This window comes from Eptatretus burgeri, chromosome 11 (genome assembly GCF_056783735.1).
Source record: "Eptatretus burgeri isolate ZD-2024b chromosome 11, Ebu_testis_v1, whole genome shotgun sequence".
NCBI classification, from domain to species: domain Eukaryota; kingdom Metazoa; phylum Chordata; class Myxini; order Myxiniformes; family Myxinidae; genus Eptatretus; species Eptatretus burgeri.
In genome coordinates, this window is record NC_140971.1 from 100,534,925 (window position 1) to 100,553,491 (window position 18,567).

At 47.4% G+C, this 18,567-nt stretch overlaps 1 protein-coding gene across 4 annotated transcripts in view; it reads left to right on the forward strand.

Moving 5' to 3' along the window:
* The window catches only part of LOC147017768 (chromodomain Y-like protein 2), an 88,960-nt gene that overhangs the window by 40,546 nt on the left and 29,847 nt on the right, over window positions 1-18,567 (forward strand). For 3 of the 4 annotated variants that reach the window (XM_085847671.1, XM_085847667.1, XM_085847670.1), the window contains exons 3-5: window positions 7,366-7,494; window positions 7,648-7,931; window positions 8,062-8,231. In XM_085847671.1, the coding sequence (XP_085703797.1) occupies window positions 7,366-7,494; window positions 7,648-7,931; window positions 8,062-8,231 (583 nt within the window). The remainder of the gene's footprint in view (window positions 1-7,365; window positions 7,495-7,647; window positions 7,932-8,061; window positions 8,232-18,567) is intronic. The other variant, XM_085847668.1, reaches the window with a different exon arrangement.

An 18,567-nucleotide genomic window follows, 5' to 3' on the forward strand; every position in this document is an offset into this window, starting at 1 on the left:
GTCACCTAGCCTACTCCCAACCCCTACGTTCCCTTCCCGGAGGGGAACAAGGGAGAGCTAGCGTCCTGTGTCGAGGCCCAACGAAGCCTCAGAATGGCCTCCCCAGAGTTCAGCGATCTATAACCAAAGTGGGTCCAGCGGCCCACAACGAGAGCGAGGGGATGGATGGTGCGGAGGGGTACACTTCCTAATCTACCCTATCCATTTAACTGTTAAACTACCCCGGGGCTTTCAACAAGCGCCTCGCGCTTAAGCTATTGGTTCTAACAACCCAGATTCCCGTCGCCTGTGTTGGTGTCCTCACAATTTTGGGCCTTGCCCCCCAATTTTCTTCCCGTGCCCTCACACGGTCTCATGGCTGGGACGCGTGGCTCCCCTTGGCAGGCACGACCCTCTGCCGATTCTCCGACGATGGCACCCCCGGGCACTACACTGCCGCCGAGCCTACCAGCTCCCTAACACCGGGGAGTGCCCCCATGGCACCTCCCTGAAACGCACACCTGGCAGGCTGGCTTCCCGGGCCCCTTTCCGAGGGTCACCCGTGCCCACAACACTGCCCACGCGGCTAATGGCGCCCCGGGCCCCCACACCAAGCAGACGCACCCGTGCCCACTACGCTATCCCGGCCCCCCATGGGCCCTTGGCCTACCACGGCCGACTAGCCTGGTGCCCAGGGTACCCACTCAGCGATACTCACCTTTCGCAGCCACGCTCCCAGCCCGTCAACAGGGCTCCTGCACCCCTCCAAACGGGTTTCGAGCCTACACTCCCACCAACAACAAAACGACCTCCATTTTGTAAATTTGACTAACCCCCTAACTCACTCTACACTGACCCCGGGGTCCCTTGGGCGGGAGTCACTCCTCCCCCCAATCACTCATCGCACCATGCAGTCCCCATTCGCTCCATTCACACAGACCCGCTGGCCTCACTCACTCACCAAGCACATGCTTCCACTTCACTCACCAACAACTCTTCAACACACTCACCGCTGAACTCTGCCATCCTTCTAACTACATCCCCTAACTAACTCGTGCTCCCACGTCGTCCCTTAAACTACAGCACGTTCCTTTTAACACTACGTAGCTAAGCTACGTCCCCACTACACATTCAAAGTCTGTCTCTGTCTCCAAAATAATCCCATACTCCATTTTCCCAACCTAAATCTGACGAACAATCCCTCTAACTAATCCATTCCACGGGCCCCATGAGGACTTACCCCTGCCCCATGGAGCCGGTCTAGCTAAGCTAACCCTTCCCCCTAGCTAGTTTCCATCCTGTGCCCTGGTAAGGGGGTCTTCCACCCCTTGCCCGGGAATCCTGTTCACCCGAAAGCGAGGCTTGCTGTTTTTTTTTTTTTTTTTCTAATTGCGCAGCACCAGCGCGGTAACTCACAGCTCGCGCACTTTGCACCTGCCCGTGACGTCATACAGCTGCACGTGTACCTCATCCCTCCTTGGACGGTACCATCTGGCAGGGATACCCCTCCTGCCGGATTCCAACCCCACGTGCAGCCATGACGTCACCGTGCGCATAAAAAAAAACACAAGCCCCACGTCTCGAGGGGTTCCCCACGCGAACACATGTGCTTTGCCCGTTGGAGCTTAACACACACACGCCCGCGTGGAGAACCCATCCGGTCCAAATCCATAATCCTGCCTAAACTTTGTCCGTCGCGGGATCGGCAACATTCACCGCGCTCGTTTCCGTACCGGGACTTCACTCTCGTAGGCGAGCACGTGGGGGCCTCGTGCGTTGCACAGCACGGACCTCGCGCTCGCTGCTGGGCGAACCCGGCACGGTCCTCGAAACAGCTACAGCCGCTACCCGTGTTTTGTCTCTCAATTGTCGTCGTCTCCATTCAACACACGCACTCCCGCGTGTTACGACGCTAACACACCTCACCATTAAACTCACACCGGGAGACGCGGCTGCATGTTCACACATGCCGACCGACATCTCCCTTGCACACGCTGTCTCTCTCACACTCGGCCGCTCACTCACGCATACCATTACCCTTGCACACGTGGCTCCACTCACTCGCGGCCTTTCACTCACTCGTGCCATTTCCCTCACACAAACCATACCACTCACACGTGGTGCTCCATTCATACTGGCCATTTCACTCACGCATGCCGCCTCCCTCGCACACGTGGCTCCACTCACTCGCGGCCTTTCACTCACTCGTGCCATTTCCCTCACACAAACCATACTACTCACACACGCGGGGGCACTCGCTCGCGGTGCCTCATCCACACACGGCGTGCTGGGAAGCACGATCTTCTGCACACTTTCCACCACACCACTCACACACGGGGTCGCTTCCGCACACGGGGTCTTTGTCACCCACCCGGTCGCTCTCACACACGCCCTTGCACCCGCGCTATGCGTGCGTTGCAGCACGCATTTCGCCACACTCGTGAACACACACCTCGACACCACACACACCGGGACAACCACACTGGGGATTTGTGTCCCCACAAGGGTCTCCGGGGCCTCTATACCCCCCCAAGCTCTCCGTGCACCTGTCCACAGCACTCCTCCCCTCGACCTCGCAAAGCACGACCGAACCCACCTGGTCGTGACTCGCCTCAAGGGGGCATACTCCCTCCCCTCGTTCCTGGAGGAGGCCATCCAAGTGCTCGCACCGGGTCTCCACCCAGTCCGTGAGCTCACCCCCATTATCCTCCACTACCTCCGTGTGTGTGTGCGTCTCTATCCCCGTCTTCATCGTGTAGTCTTCCCTCTATCGTTCCCATCTCCCGTGTCTCTGCCAACTCAGTCACCTCTTCACCCTTTACCTCCCTTGTCTCAACTATTATTTCCGTCTCTTCCCTTGTTATCTCCCTCGTGCACGTCTCCGTCACCCCAATTAGTTTTTCCCTCTCGGTCACCGTCACTTTTTCCGTCACGACCCTCGCCCAACACGTCTCCCGAATTACTTTGTCACCCGCCTCCACCGCGGGCCCGACAGCCGTTGCACTCCCTCCCAGCTCGTTCGCTCCCACACGTGGAGTCGCCATTTTAAGCTCCCTGGTCACGGCCTTCATGCCCGCCTGCAGGCCTCGGCCCATGTTCTGCGTCTCACCCCGCAGCTCTTTCATTTCTTCCTTCATTTTGAGTGCGTTTGTTTCCATATTTTCGTTCATGCCTTTTATTTCGTTTGTGTTTGTATCCATCTTCGTTTTCATTTCGTTCATTTGCTTGTTCATGCCTTTTATTTCGTTCGTGTTTGTATCCATCTTTTCGTTCATGCCTTTTATTTCCTTTTTCATTTCATTTGTGTTTGTATCCATCCTCGCTGTCATTGCCGCCAGCATGGCGCATAGCTGGGCCATGTCGGGTGCGCTTGGGTGAGCCGTTTCGGCAGGGATCGGGGAAGGGTTTTGGTGGAGAGGGGGAGGGGAAGTGTCAAACACCGCGGCCGCCGCCGCACCTATTTCGGGCTCTGGGTTCAGTTGGGGGAGTTCGTGTTCCTGCACAACCAACATTTCCTGCACGGGGTTTTCATCCTGGACCATGGATTCTACACATTCTAAATTCATTTCTAATACCCCCGGCTCCCGCTCGCCTTGAGACGCCATCTTATTTCTCGTAAAGGGTTAATTTGAATCGCTCGTAATTTGGAGGGAATCGGGGGTCGCTCCTCTCACCCCTGGACCGATTCCCGTGAATTTAGCTGGAGACAGGAGAGCCCGTTTTCCCGCTCTCCGACACCAGTGCCGCGAGGAGGGGGGTGGGTTTGTGTCCCACTCCTGACAACAGTGTTGCTGTATTCGCGCCCGCCGGCGTGCGAGCGGCCACGTAACTCGAATCGCGGCACGTCGCCCACCGGACGGACAATCCCGTCGTGACCCTCTCGGACTAACGCCGGGAACTAGTCACGGGTGGGCCTTTCGGCCTCACCACGATCGTGCCAATCAGCCCACCCGCGTGGGATAGGGTTGTTCGCCAAATTCGACCTGCCTAAGTACCCACACGGAGGGTAGACCGGGCGATCGCACCTCGCCGCAGGTCGACTTCGGACACGGGCCACTTTAAGCGACCCGTTCCGTACTATCGGGATAACCGAGCGGTGTTATCGTCAACCTCGACGGTTCCGATTAATTATCGGGCGTATTTAGCCCACGACCAACCCTTTACGTGAAGTAAGATGGAGATTCAATTAAAGAAAAGACGAAGCGAAACGGGAGAAACAGTTCAACATAAAGCACATTTATTCCACGGCAAACGGAAAGCACACATATACAATTACCACAATTATGCACCAAAAGCAAATGTAACAAAAGAAGAAACAACAATTACGCACTAAAAGCAATTGCAACAAAAGAAACACAATGCAGATCTACTACCGACTACCGAGCACACGGCAACACTTATACAGTTTTACTTCACAGACGGCGCCGACAACACATATACTCCAAAGCAAAAGAAAAAGGGGCCACCCTCATCGACAAGGGGGCAGACGGGCCTGGGGCCGAGACCGCATCGAGCCTACCCGTCTGGTGATGAGCCGCAAAATGGCGGCGGCGCCCCGACTCCGCGGGCCTCGCTGGCACTGTCTGGAATGGGATGGGAACGGGGCCCCCTTCTCACACTATCTCAGCGCGGGGGGAAAACAGGGGGGGTTGTTGATGCTCGGGGGAAAGAGGATATCTGGCTGGCTTGGGTCCCGCGACGAGCGACTCCACTGCGACCTCGACCGCGTTCCCGGCCTCCCCTCTCCGCAGCTCCCCGACTCTGACACGAGCGCAGACCTCCACAAAGCTCCTTGGCTTCTCCAGACTCTCCGGACCCCGACAGACACTCTCTCGACTGATTTCGCCGCCGCCACAACTCTCCAACTCTTTCCTCTTCTCAACTCTTCAACTCTTCCCAACTTCCTCGATTCGCTCCGCGCTCGGTGCTTTATAGTCCGACAGGAGAAATCATATGCAGATTTTTGGATCAGGAACGGCTCGGGGGCGGAGCCACGCTCGCCCATTGGACAAAGGAAAAGTGAGCGTGAATCATTCTTGATCCGCGAATCTGCATATAGCGATTATACTCCGACGCGCCTGGAGGCGGGGCCAAATCGCCCCACGCTCGCTGATAGGACGGAACAGAAGTGGGCGTGAATCATTCTTGATCCGATTTCTCGGAAAGGCTGGTGTTTTTGCACCCGCTGCTCGGTGCGCGCCCTGTACGAGTCCAGTATCGGTGCCCACAAGCGGCGCAGGAATGGCGGTGATGCGATGGTTGCGAGGGCGAGTTGTGACGGTAAAGGTCTTGGCTGTTGGCGTTGCTGTTGTTGTGAAGCGGCGTTGCGGTTGGTGGTTGGTGTGTGAAAGCGGTTGTGGAGAAGGTGGATGTTGTGAAGGCGGTTCTGGAGAAGGTGGCTGTGGTTGTCGAGATGCGGTTGGTGGTGGTTGTGGTGGTAGTAATGGCGGTTGGTCCAAAATAAAGAGAGTAAAAGAAAAACGGCTATCTAAAAGGGTCGCAGCCCGAATGAATGACATTTATTCCCTCTAAACAACGGGTTTGGGCTAACTACACATATACTTACAGAGATATCTCACCTACGGGACCTGAATGGTGGTTTGCGAATTTCGTCAACCACAACAATATATATATATATATATATATATATATATATATATATATATATATATATATATATATATATATATATATATATATATATATATTAGAAATCATTTTGTTTGTTTGTTGTTGTGTTTTTGTTTGTTTTGAATACTTGTACTACGAGTCCTACAAATCTGCCCTTTTGTGGGTTTCCTTCTCTGTTGCATGTTGGAAAGATATTTTGTTTCTTGCTACCTCCACCACTGAATGTGGACGGATATAATGTTTTCATCCCTGTCTGTCTGTCTGTGAGCAGGATATCTGAAAATGTTATGGATTGATTTGGATGAAATTTGGTGGACGGGTTGGGTGTCACAAGGATTGTTCCATTCGATTTTGGTGAAAATCCAGATCTGGATCTGAATACTAGAATTTTTTAATGTCATTCTTCACCATTGAGAGATCAGCGAAAAACGATAAACACAATATTTCAAAAGTTTACGGACTATAACAAAACTTGACGGATGAGTTGGATAGGTGACGGGAACAAGCTGTGTAGATTTTTCTGTGTGATGAGGACGAATTATCCGGATGCACATTTGGCCTAAATTGTTCAGCCTGGCGGAGATATTCGCTCTCCCGAGTGCTGTTCGAGTTAATGATGTTTTTATCATCCCGGTTACCTGAAAAGTCTATCTTATTTAATTTACTTATTTGTTTATAAATATGATTCATAAATTGGAAGCAGTGAAAACTGAAAATGTACAAATAGCTGGAATGTGAGCGATATTGATTGTCGTATGAGTGAGGAAATGAGAAGCAATGTAGTCGGTAGCTTTGAAGGTATGTCTGCTTATGTTTTCCCAATTGCCAGGCTGTGTCCCTCGCTTCCTTTTCCAAAGGCTTGCTTGTTGTTCCTCTTTGTGAGTCAATGCCGTTTGTTTCTTGAGATGAAATTTATTTTAAGGATGATATTTGACCGTTTCTTGATTAAATTTAGTGCGAATTGCTGAGTAGTCTGGAAGTTTTTTCTTGCTCGTTTAACCACACAGTTTGCCACTCTCTTTTTTTATCCCCACGTTTTTTTTTTTGTTTTTTTTTTAAACTGAGTAATACTGAAATTGGCTCCGTCCGTCCATCATGCTAGCTCCCAAACGGTTGGGCAGAAATTCACCAAACTTGGTAGTTGTGATCATCACATGGCATGAAGGTGCAAGAGCAGTCATTTTTGGCCTTGCCTCCTGAGTTGGGGTCAAATGCTCAAATACTGGAGAATGCAAAAGTTGGCACATTTTAAACATTTTTAATGAAAAACTTTGTATATGCAATCAACATTGGGGAACATATGGAATATGAATGGGAATGACTTTCTCGATTTGACCCCCAGCTCATACCCCAGGGGGGTTTTACCTCTACACTTAGGGTCACAGGGGTCAAAACAGATGTTCTTAACTCAAAATCTGATATTGGGTCATTCATAGTGGAACCTTTTGCTATGTTTCAAACTTGCTTTCGATGGGAAGCATGTGGATTTGCGATGGCGCGCCATCAACTTCGCTCTAGTTGGATGTACCGACAGGTTGTCAGTTGATAGAATTTTTTATTGGTCGGGAAAGTTTGATATTTTTTTTTTTTTTTAGCAGAGCGCTAAATTGTTAGGTGTGAAAAATCGGCAACTTTGTTCTTACTCGTTTCTGGATTGTTTGAGAAGTTGTTCACACTTCACAAGTTGGTTGTAGAATCCGAGGAAGTGAGTGTTGAGAAAGAGATGGCCCTTCCAAACACAATGGATTGTTGCAGATGAACAGCTTGGCAAGATGCATGTGGGGCAGCCACAGGTCAGGCTGCCAATTGTTCCTGTTCAACTTTGGCCGTCAATGCCCTCTCTGAGCAGCAGTGTGTTCAAAGCTGGGTGTCTGCCAAGGTCAGGTATGAAGTGGAGTCAATGTATAATGTGTCGTGTTTTAGATGTAGTGTGTTTTGTATTGCTGTGCTAGCTGTAGTGACTTTTGCATACAATTTTCATAGTTTTCGTGGCTGTTGTCCTTACTAAGGTTCATTCTGCATTTTTATCTCCTTCAGGGGTACCTTTAACTTTTCAAACTTTTGGAAGGACCAGAACAGGAGAGTCGGACACCTTTGTCATTTCTCTGGGACGAAATGGTAATGGCATTGAGAACATGCAACCGTGTGCCAAACGCAAGCTCCAGCAAAGTGAAAATAAGTTTGACAAGCGCTTGCGTATCAGGGCCCGGCAAGCAGAGAGTGCGTATCAGTACAGGGATATTTTGGTGTGCAAGCAAGATGGATACACACACTTGCAGCTTTCAATCAAGTCTGCTGATGACAATGCCCTTACCCTCGAGGTAAATATGGGTTTACAAAGCCTGAGGTTGTTGTTGTTGTTGTTGTTGTTGTTATTGTTGTTTGAAAAAATATAAACAGTGAGAATAACATTGCAGAACTAAGAGTAATTTTGTGTTCAAATTCCTCCAGGCAATGAAGGAGATGCAAGCAGCAATGGCACTTGCTGCTGCTGATGACAGCCAAATTCTACTACTTGGGGCTGTTGATGGAACCTTTTGCAGTGGCCTTGACCTTGTCACTCTGGTCAAGATGCTGGTAGAAAACAAGCAGCAGAGCACCAGGATAGCCGAAGGTCTTCGGTGAGCCAAAAGTGTATAATGCTTTGGTTGCGTGATAATGTAATCGGAGGCAGTAATTATGTTTTCATCATGGATTACGGTAGTACTCCGTATATATAGATGCGACGGGGGGAAAAATGACCACCCCATCAAACATGTACAAAATGATACGCTGAAAAACTACTATCGAGTGCAGTCGTCCGTCGTCGCAAGCCAAACCTTTTATTACTTCCGCCACCGAAGGTGAAGGACGTTATGTTTTCACTCCTTTCTGCCTGTTTGTACTTGTCTTGTCTGTTTGTTTGTCTGTGTACAGGATATCTCAAAAAGTTGCTGATGGATCCGGATGAAATTTTGTGATCAGGTTCGGTGTACAACAAGGACGAACTGATTAGATTTTGGTGAAGATCCGGATCCAGCTACTACAATTTTTTACGTGATTTTTTCCCATTGAGAGATGGGGCTAAACAGATAAATAACGCGATATCTCAAAAAGTTGTGCACAGATTCGGACGAAACTTGGTGGGTACATTTGGTGTCTGACAAGGAAGAAATGATTCAATTTTGGTGAAGATCTGAATCCGGATCTGGATCTGATAATTTTATAGTGATTCTTCACCATTGAGAGATAGGACCAAAAACGATATAATGCAATGATATTTCAAAAATGTATTGGGCTCGATATGTTCTCGTGGATCAGGCATTTGCGTGGCAGAGGTGGCATGTTCTCGCTCTACCGAGTGCCCTTCTAGTTCTCGAATGTTTTCATAACTAAATAGAATGAAAAATGTGCCAGAATACATCGCTAAAGTACCATATTGAGAGATCGCAAAATCGCCGACTTGTTATTGTTAATCCACAGAAATGTTGGTAAATGTCATCCCATACCATAACAATAATAACAACAAAACATTTTAATCTGATTTAAAAAAAATAATCAAACCACACTATACGACAAACTGTCGAATGCCATTTTACACATGGGCAGTTAGAAACTCTCCCATCAAGTAAGTCGCTGTCTTGGATTTTAAGGTACCACAAAATGTGTAATTTAAGAAGGAAAAGGGCCCAGAACGGTCTGCTGATGCTTTCATTTAGGTTCACAGGGGGTCATACTGGTTATTAAAAAGAGCATTCTAAATTCACCTTTCCATATACTGAATGTGTACGATTATGTACGCAAGTCGTGCAGTACCTCCTCCTCCTCCTAATGTCAATGGATATGATCATGTGACCCCTTTATAAGGCATTTATTTATTACACTTACACAGCATCGGGAGGGCTGTGGAGGAAAGAAATTAATAATGCCAACATTGAGTCAAGGAACCGAAGGGAAGAGGAAAGGAATGGAGGTATATCTTTATTATGTACTTAAATGTATAGTAAAATCTGTCGGTGTCGATATATTTCTGGTATATCGATACAAATTTGTTTTTTGTTTTAATATACTCAGGTTCCAAACCATTACATATTCATATATGACGTATACATCGTTGACGCACGATAATTCACGACATATATCATGCACTCATGCCTGATGTTGGCTAAATGGTTAGGGTGGTGGCTGGTGGGCTTGGGATCCGAGGATCCCGAGTTCAAAGCCTACTCGGCTGTTGAATTAATACGAGGTGGGGTTGACTCTGCCTGTCATCTTTCTGAGGTCGGCAAAATGAGTGCCAGCTTGCTGGTATCCTGTGTCGGAGTGCGACCCTTCCAGGATTGTGCCCAATAGCCAAGGAGACTGCTAAGGCAGCACCAACGCCCTGCACAGAGTATGGTCCTAATGGATGGATGGATCATGTGCTCCATCTTTACAAATTATGGAAAAAGAATTTCATACAATGGAGAATTTAGTTGATAAATCGAGTAAAAAGGGGTTCAATTTTGTCCCTCGCTTACTTTATTCTTGCAGGGTAATTTCTAAAGACGATAGTCGTTGACTATTAATTGTGGGTAGCAGGCGAGTGCTCGGCTAGCTCAGTAAATATTACCATCGCACAAAAGCACTCTCGGACTGGCCTGTAAGTTCAGGCAATAAAGCACGTTCTTTGTTTGGCAGAGCCATTGTTCTGTTTTTTTTGTGATGTTTGGTGGATATCACGAGAGGAACTGAATGCGGTCCAATCAGTGAGGCAGTCAGTGCATGCAATAAGACTTCAACTTGTAAGCGATTTTGTTTTAAAGGTTAAAGCGAGATCAGACGATGTATACACGAGTGTTAAACGGATGAAGAGTAAAGTAATAATTGGTGAACACTTTGCAGTCCTCACTTGTTTTTTGTTTCGCTCATTCCATTCATCAGGAGGTTATAACTGTGCGTATTACACCGTTGCATAACGGGATAAAACACACGGGTAACATCAATCGCATTGAGCACTTGTCCAAAGAAGAAAAACAAAACACATTTTCTCATGTTGCAGTACTTATTGCAGTCACTCGAGTCAACAATTGAGTCTGAGAAATAGTTAATCGAGATCAGTATGTAAGCCTTATTTATTGAGAACTAGCAAATATTGTTGTTGAATCGGGGGCGCTTAACAGCACTGCCGTCTCACGGGTTATATCGCCGGCTAGTTCGGCACAGGTCTCGGGTCACGTGCCTAATATCACGATACCAAAGTACTCCTGTGCCTTGCCAGTTGGGGATATACCCCGGCTACAGACTGAGTTTGATCAGAGACCGAGCGAAGTCTGCCGCAATCCGTAGCCAGTTTGGTTTTAAATCCAAATCGAGCTATTGTTCTTCAGTGCGACACGGCTAAATTCAGTGCGGCATATTTCGGATGAATCGGCCAGATTTATTGGGGAAACATTCGGGGAACACGACACAAGCAAAGCATTCACGATAACGTTATAATTCATCTATAACCCGCCCTTATCTAGGGAGCTACGGATACGGGTTTCGCAGGGGGCCCTAACAAAATAAGCCTTAGGCCTGGACAACATGCATACAAGACACGGAGTACTGGGTGGTGCCTCATGGATGAGAGGAAAGGTGTGGAAGACACAAATGCAGCTCATGACAAGCTGATGTCACCAGATTCGAGCACCCAGCCCATGCACGCAGCGTGGCAAAATGGCGGCGACATCCTCCTATCGGCCCAGCCCACGCACGCAGCCTCGGTGCGTCCAGCCCCTGTGAGGTCGATAGCACAAGACAGAAAGATCCGGCGAAAGGAACTTGATCGAATTAACGGAGCTGCTGTGTCCCAGGTACTTCAGAACGCATTTCCCAGTCTCAATCCTCCATAGCATCGCCATCTCATATTTTTGGGTGGGCTTTTCAGACCACTTCCGGGGACGTGTGATTGGTCTATGGTCTGGGTTTGCAGCAGCTCTCCGCCAATGGGTTGCTGGCATGTCTTGTTGACTGGCTCTGTCAGGGTGCTGGGTGGGGGCTGGTTAAGATCGGGAAGGAAAAAGAAGGTGCCTCTCGGTACACCACCGCTGTATGAACACTGGACCACCTGTTACACCTTCCGACACAAATTTAACATCCGATTACCAAACAACCTGGCTAAACATGCATTTCAGGGGGGATCTGGGCTAACCCTATATTTAATAACCCACTAAGAGCCCATTTCCGCAACAATATAACCCGTCACTTCGCTGATGGGAATATAAAGGGGGGGGTAAGAAGGAGGGGAGGGAGTGTAGGGTGAGGGGAAGGAAAAGAGGGAGACCGAGGAGGAGTGGGGTGGCAAAGGTCGAGGTGGGGGAAAGGAAGGCAGCGTGAGGGGAGGGGAAGGAAAAGGAGCATGAGGGGAGGGCAAGGGAATGTAGTGTGAGAGGAGTGAGGGGAGGGGCAAGGGAAGGCAGCATGAGAGGAGGACAAGGTAAGGCATTGTGAGGGAAGGGTTCGGCAGGAAGACAGGTTTACTAAAGGGGGGAGAAAAAGAGATGGTGTGAAAGAGAGGTGTGGGGGAGAGAGAAGGGGGGGAAGGGTTCCGTTTCACTTCCGGTTCTGGGTTTGCAGCAACGGCAGGTTCTCTCAGGGGTCTCTGCCGTCTTTGTCAAAGTTAAGTTTCCGGTTGTTATACGTGATGTTTTAACTGTTTATTTTTTACCTCCATGTTACTTTTTGTTCCGAGTTTGGTTTTGTTTCAAAAATCATGCTATTTTGTGAGTTTTCGTCGACCTTGTCTTGACGGGTTCCTTGAGGCCTACCCATTCTTCCCCTCGATGTGTACGATAGTGTTTATTTGTATTCTCTCCCTATTACCTTCAATTCCTATTTTCCCCACTTTCCCAACATCCCCCATCCCTCCCAACTAAACATTGTTTCTTGTCTAAAATTTAAATGAAAAAAAAAAAACCTCCCTTACCCACGAGTCCTGATTTTTCTTCTTCGTCATCTTCTGCTTCATCTTCTTCTCCGTTTGCTTCTTCTCCCTCTCTCGCCCTCTCTCTCGCCCTCTCTCTCGCCCTCTCTCTCGCCCTCTCTCACCCTCTCCTTCACGATTTCTTCTGACAACCTTCCTTCCGAATCTTACCTAATCTTCAAAAATCCATCAAAAAATAATAATTTTCCTTGTATCCTTCCTAACTGTACACCTGCAGCTACGTGTCTCTCTATCCTCTTCCTGGTAAATTCCATCGATCCATCAGCTTCACTCTGTGTTTTCCGTTCCAAATTCACCATACACCTCCTTGATTTTACTTCAACCTTCCCTTTACTGAATGTTATGCAATCCTTATTTAAAATAATTAAATTAATCCACTTTTGACTATACTCCTCCCATTGCCACGTGTTTCCCCTGTAATCACGTGATCTGTTTCCACCCTCTATGATTACCGATCCAAATTCACCATTCACCTCAATTTTTTTCTGCAACCTTTACAGTACCTAATCTGATGAACTCTCTCAAAAAATAATAATAATAATAAAAACAATCTCTTGTAGTGCTTCATCTTTCTCATTCACACGTGTGGTTTTCATTACTGTATCATAATGCACTACTCTTGTTCTATTTAAACCAGTGGCGACCCAATTTCAGAACCTCTCCACATCGCGTGACCCAAAAGATTCAAAACCCAATTCATAATATACAAGATAAGATTTCATATGACACAAGAACATTTACTGTTTACTTTATTCACCATCGTCATGTTTTCATAGACGAGTAAACGGAGAATAGCCGACAGTATCCAAATAGTACAGTTGAATGTTTCAGAAGTTTAGTCCGAATGACATTTAGATATATCAGTGAGAAGGATGAGCCTGTTTTTCAGAAACCAACTTCTCTATTCATGGAGAAGTAGATGACAATGCCAGGATCATATCATGCTCCATTTCTAGGTAATTTCTGTACTTTGTTTTAATCATCACCATGGTGGAGAACGACTGCTCACAAAAGTATGATGAAGGATATGGCATGAGAACCTTAATCGCGCGCCGTGACAGGGCCGGGTACGACGGCAGCATTTTGCACCAGAATGTCGACAACGAATTCGTCTGTGCAAGAGCCTGCGCTCCTGAATCCTGCTGGAGCTGTACAAGCTCTTCCTGTGCTGTATCATCTTCATCAGCAATCGAGTCCAGTGGAGCCGTGAAAGGGTCCCGAACCACAGAACCACATCCAGCTCAGGGAAATAGTGCTCAAACTGTTCAATGAGCGACCGAAGGTGACGTGCTATCTCCCCAGAAAGACTGTCGAGCTCAGTATCATCGTACTGGCAGGTCCTTAGATGCTCCACCAGACGGGGAAAAGGCTGAAGCGCTTAACAGCTGCTTTGTCTGCCAGTAATTTTAGAGTTGCCAGAAATCCGCTCATTTTGTCGTGAAAAATCATGAGGTTGGCGTCTTTGCCTTGGAGGGAGCGGTTGAGGACATTAAGACGTTCAAAGATGTCAACGAGATAGCACAGTTCTGACAGCCAAGAGTTCGACTCAAACAACACTACCCATGCCGTTTTCCCTTGTGTGCGTAGGAACACCTTCAGTTCATCTTTGAGCTCGTAAACGCGCAGAAGAAGGTTTCTCGAGATAACCATCTGACTTGAGTGTAGAATGGTAAATTATTATGGTCGGCTTCCATCTCCTGGCAGAATAGCCTGAATAACCTAGTGTTGAGGGCACTCGATTTGATGTGATGCACCATTTTTACGACTTTTGAGAGCACATTCTGCAAGGTTTCTGGTAAAGTACGAGAGGCGAGCGCTTCTCGGTGAATCATGCAGTGTACCGTGGAGGTCTGAGGAGCCACCTCAAGCAATTTAGCCTTTAATCCAGAACGCACCCCTTAACATTGCTGGTGCGCCGTCTGTTGTAGAACCGAGCAACTTTCCGAAGTCCAGATCATGGTCATGATAAAACTTCTCTAATTTCCCAAAAAATGTCCTCGCCTTTGGTGGTGGCTTCCAATGGTTTGATGAGCAGAGGCTCATCGACAAAGTTATCAGCCTTGATGAAGCGGGCCCAGATGATGAGTTGCGCGTACGATGCGATATCATTGGACTCGACCAACTGTATGGCGTGCCACGGCGATTCCTTGATCTTCTATACGACCTGAGCTGTTACGTCCGACTCATATCTTCAATTCTGCATTGGATGGTGTTGTCAGAGAGGGGTATAACTGCCAGTTTCTTCGCCGCTTCCTCCCCAACCATCAGAGATACCATGTCCTTTGCATATGGCAGCATGAGTTCTTCCACAATGGAGTGATTTTTTTTAGTCTTGGCAACATGGAGCGACACTGATACGAGGCCTCTAATGCCTGAGAATTGGTCTGATGGCATGTACCCTCTCTGTCAAGACGCGTATTCTTGAGTGCAAGAAGTTTCCTCTCAAAGAACACTCTCTCCTTATCCTGATAAGGCGCATGTTTTATCGTCAAATGCCTCTGCAACTTTTTTTGTTTCATAGATTCCGTAGAAAGCACTTTGAAACAAATCACACACTGAGGCCTCTGTGCCCCATTTTTATCCACCACGTTGTAAAATCCAAGGTCCAGAAATTTATCCTGGTAAGAATGTTCTCGATATTTGCTGGTGGCCGGTGCTGCCATCACAAATAAGGTCTCGAGTCGTACGTGGAGACGTGAATAGACGTTAATGATAGAGTCAGAGTCTGAGTCTGAGAGGCCGTGGATCAAACCACTAATTTCCCGCCAAAATGAACCGCCCTTCAGCGAGCTCGCGCATCGGCTGGATCCCATTCCAAGCGTCATGTTGCGCCGGTTCCCATACTTTGAACAAACCGTTTATATTACATCCCGTAAAAGCAAACACCGATCGAAAATAGACAATTTTTTTTCGCTGCAAGCGGACGCCCGCGACCCCACGAAATTTGCTTGGTGACTCCGCTTGGGGTCACGCCCCCGGGTTTGAAAAACCAAGATTTAAACAGACTGCTCTCAATTTGACCTTTACCTCATACCTCGCCTAAAAAAATCCAACTGTAACAGCGTTTCTTTTCTCTTATCTATCTATAATTCCAGCTGTGTGTGTGTGTGTGTGTGTGTGTGTGTGTGTGTGTGTGTGTGTGTGTGTGTGTGTGTGTGTGTGTGTGTGTGTGTGTGTGTGACCGCTGTTTCTTGACAACCGCTGGTCCGATCTAATTGAAACTTGCCAGGTATATTGCTGGGGACCTGAGGATGTGCCTTTTCAAGGTTTGATATTAATCGGACAAGTGCTTCCCAAGTTATGGCCATTTATTTACCAAACCAATGGCAAGACACGTTGTTGCATGGGCGTGGCCGATGGGGAAGGGAAGCTTAGCCGCGTTCGCCATTACAGGTTACAATGTACGGACTTCCGGAGAGTGATGACTTCATGTATTCTAATAATTTCTCGATTTCTTGTGCGCATTTATAGATAAACACAATGCCGCAAGTTATGATTGTTTTCATATGAGACGGTGCATAAATTTCGGTAACATCAGAGTGCTGGTGTGCTCCAAACCAGGAAGTAATTTTTTTCTCTCTTCTCTTCTCTTTTTGTTTTTCCTTGCGATGACATTGCGAAAAGGCAAAATACATTGGCGCTAATTGAATAATTGGCCATTAAAACCTAAATTGCGAATCATCGTAACTGATATGCGAACATCCGCGCCACGCACGTACAGGCACGCGAGAGCGAAGAAACGGCCTGTGTGGTTGTTGTTTGTTGCTCGCGGTTGGAATATGTAAATTTATTTATTTTTTTTATTTTTTTTTTACGGGCACGTACGAGTTCTCTTAATTTCCCTTTATTGTATCCATCAAGAAATGTCTTTAATCGCATTTCTGACCTGAAAATTAAAAATAAAAAACCCCAGTTTGCTATGAGTGTTCACTTTCCATCAACTGTTCTTTTTTTCCCAACCAGTGCCAACTCACTCCTCTCTCCCCTCACTCTCAAAGCAACCATCTCAATCTTCTCCCTCCAAGCCTCCCTCACCTTTCTCCCTCAACTCTCCCCACTCACCCTTCTCCCACCATTCACTCCCCTCACTCACCCTTCTCAAAGTTGTCCCCCCCCTCTTATCCACAAAGCTGCCTCCTTCACTGCCCTCTCACCTCCATCTCTTCACTCCACCTGCTCAAATCCTCAACTGCCTTCTTCCCCCTCTCTTGTCCCCCTCTCCCCCAGCACCACAGAGCCTTTTCTCCTCCTCATCCGGCCCCTCCCCTAGCTATTCTGCAATCCCCCACACTCTTTCAACAACCCTCCTTACCTCCCCCCTTCGCCCCTTGTCCTACCCTCCCCCTCCCCTCCCACCCCCTGCACCCAAAGCTTCCTCCCCTCCCTCTTCATTCACAGTGTGGACCTCAAATATCTGGGGCCTTCGCTCAAACCTTTCAGATTTTTCCATACAGGTTGCCACTGACAAACCAGACATAATCTGCCTCACAGAAACTATATTCACTTGGGAAGATGGGTAGGAGAGTGAGAGAAAGGGGTGGGGGTGAAAGACAGAAAGAGGGGGAGGGAGTGGGGTGAGAGAGGGAGAGTGGAGATGTATGAGATGGTGAGGAGAGTGGGAGGATTCTGACAGATGTGACGTCCAGTTTAATGGCACAAACAATGATGAATCACCCTGCCTGTGAAACACTGGGGTGACAGTTTATAGCTGGGTCTGGATTCAACCCCAGGCTATACAGATGAGAGTGAGTGTATGTACCTCTCGACTATCCTGCCGTGATGTTAACGAAATGTTTCATTGTTTTTTTATTTTATTTGTATCTATCTCGGCCGAAGTGACGGGTCATTTCATGAAAAAATATTGTACACAAACAGGAAATTGTGCATTTTCAGCAAGCCAGCCGTCGCCCGATACACGGCAGAACAACGCGGGGTAAGTGCAGATGAGTGTCTCCTGAATGTTGTTCAAGTTGATCGACATACAGTATTCAGTGACAGTGCGAATATTGTAGAGCACTCGCCAAGTGGCTCAAGCACTCCACCAAAACGGTTGATAAAGAACGGCTCGTTTGGTACGTGATAGCAATCTCCGAACCGTCATTACAGTATGTAGGACACACACACACACACACACACACACACACACACACACACACACACACACACACACTGGCATTTATTAATATAGATAATCTATACTAATAAGTGTGTGTGTGTGTGTGTGTGTGTGTGTGTGTGTGTGTGTGTGTGTGTGTGTGTGTGTGTGTGTGTGTGTGTGTGTGTGTGTGTGTGTGTGTGTGTGTGTGTGTGTGTGTGTGTGTGTGTGTGTGTGTCCTCCATAACTCCAAAACCATGAAACCTAGTAGCCTGAAACTTTGCTTGCATGATAATCCTTTTGAAGATAATCAGCAGCCTTATTTAATTATATCCTTTATCAGGCACCATCCTCGGCCACCTCGCTCTTTGTGGTCTGAAGGTATATCCTGGGTAACCTCACTGGCTATGAAGCCGCAATGTTTTTTTTGGCCTGCTCAACCATACCTTGACTTAGAACAGGCCGCAACGATTTCTTAACGACAGTTTGTGTTTTTTTTCACTTTCCTCACTCATATTATCGAATGCCTGTTCATCATAGCTACGAATTGCTATATACAGTGCATTGCTTTTGTAAGTGCTATATTTTTCAAATTAGGAGCCTGGAACGATTTCATGCATTATATGATACAATTTTCCATGATTTACTCTCACGGATTAATTAAAAGTATATCATCGAAACATGATTTCGGCTGTGAGGATCGGATATCGTCCGGACAAAATAAGTGCGAAATCTGTCATGAAATCTGATAATTTAAAGAAATGACGAGTCTTATAACGAAGCTGATATACCTATTTACTTTAAGCAAGCAAGGCTATGTTCCCTGTTCCCTCCTCCACACATACACAAGAAATTGTGAAATTTCCGAAGCATGAAACTTATCTTTTTCCACTGTTTGGATTATAATATTGAGTGAACA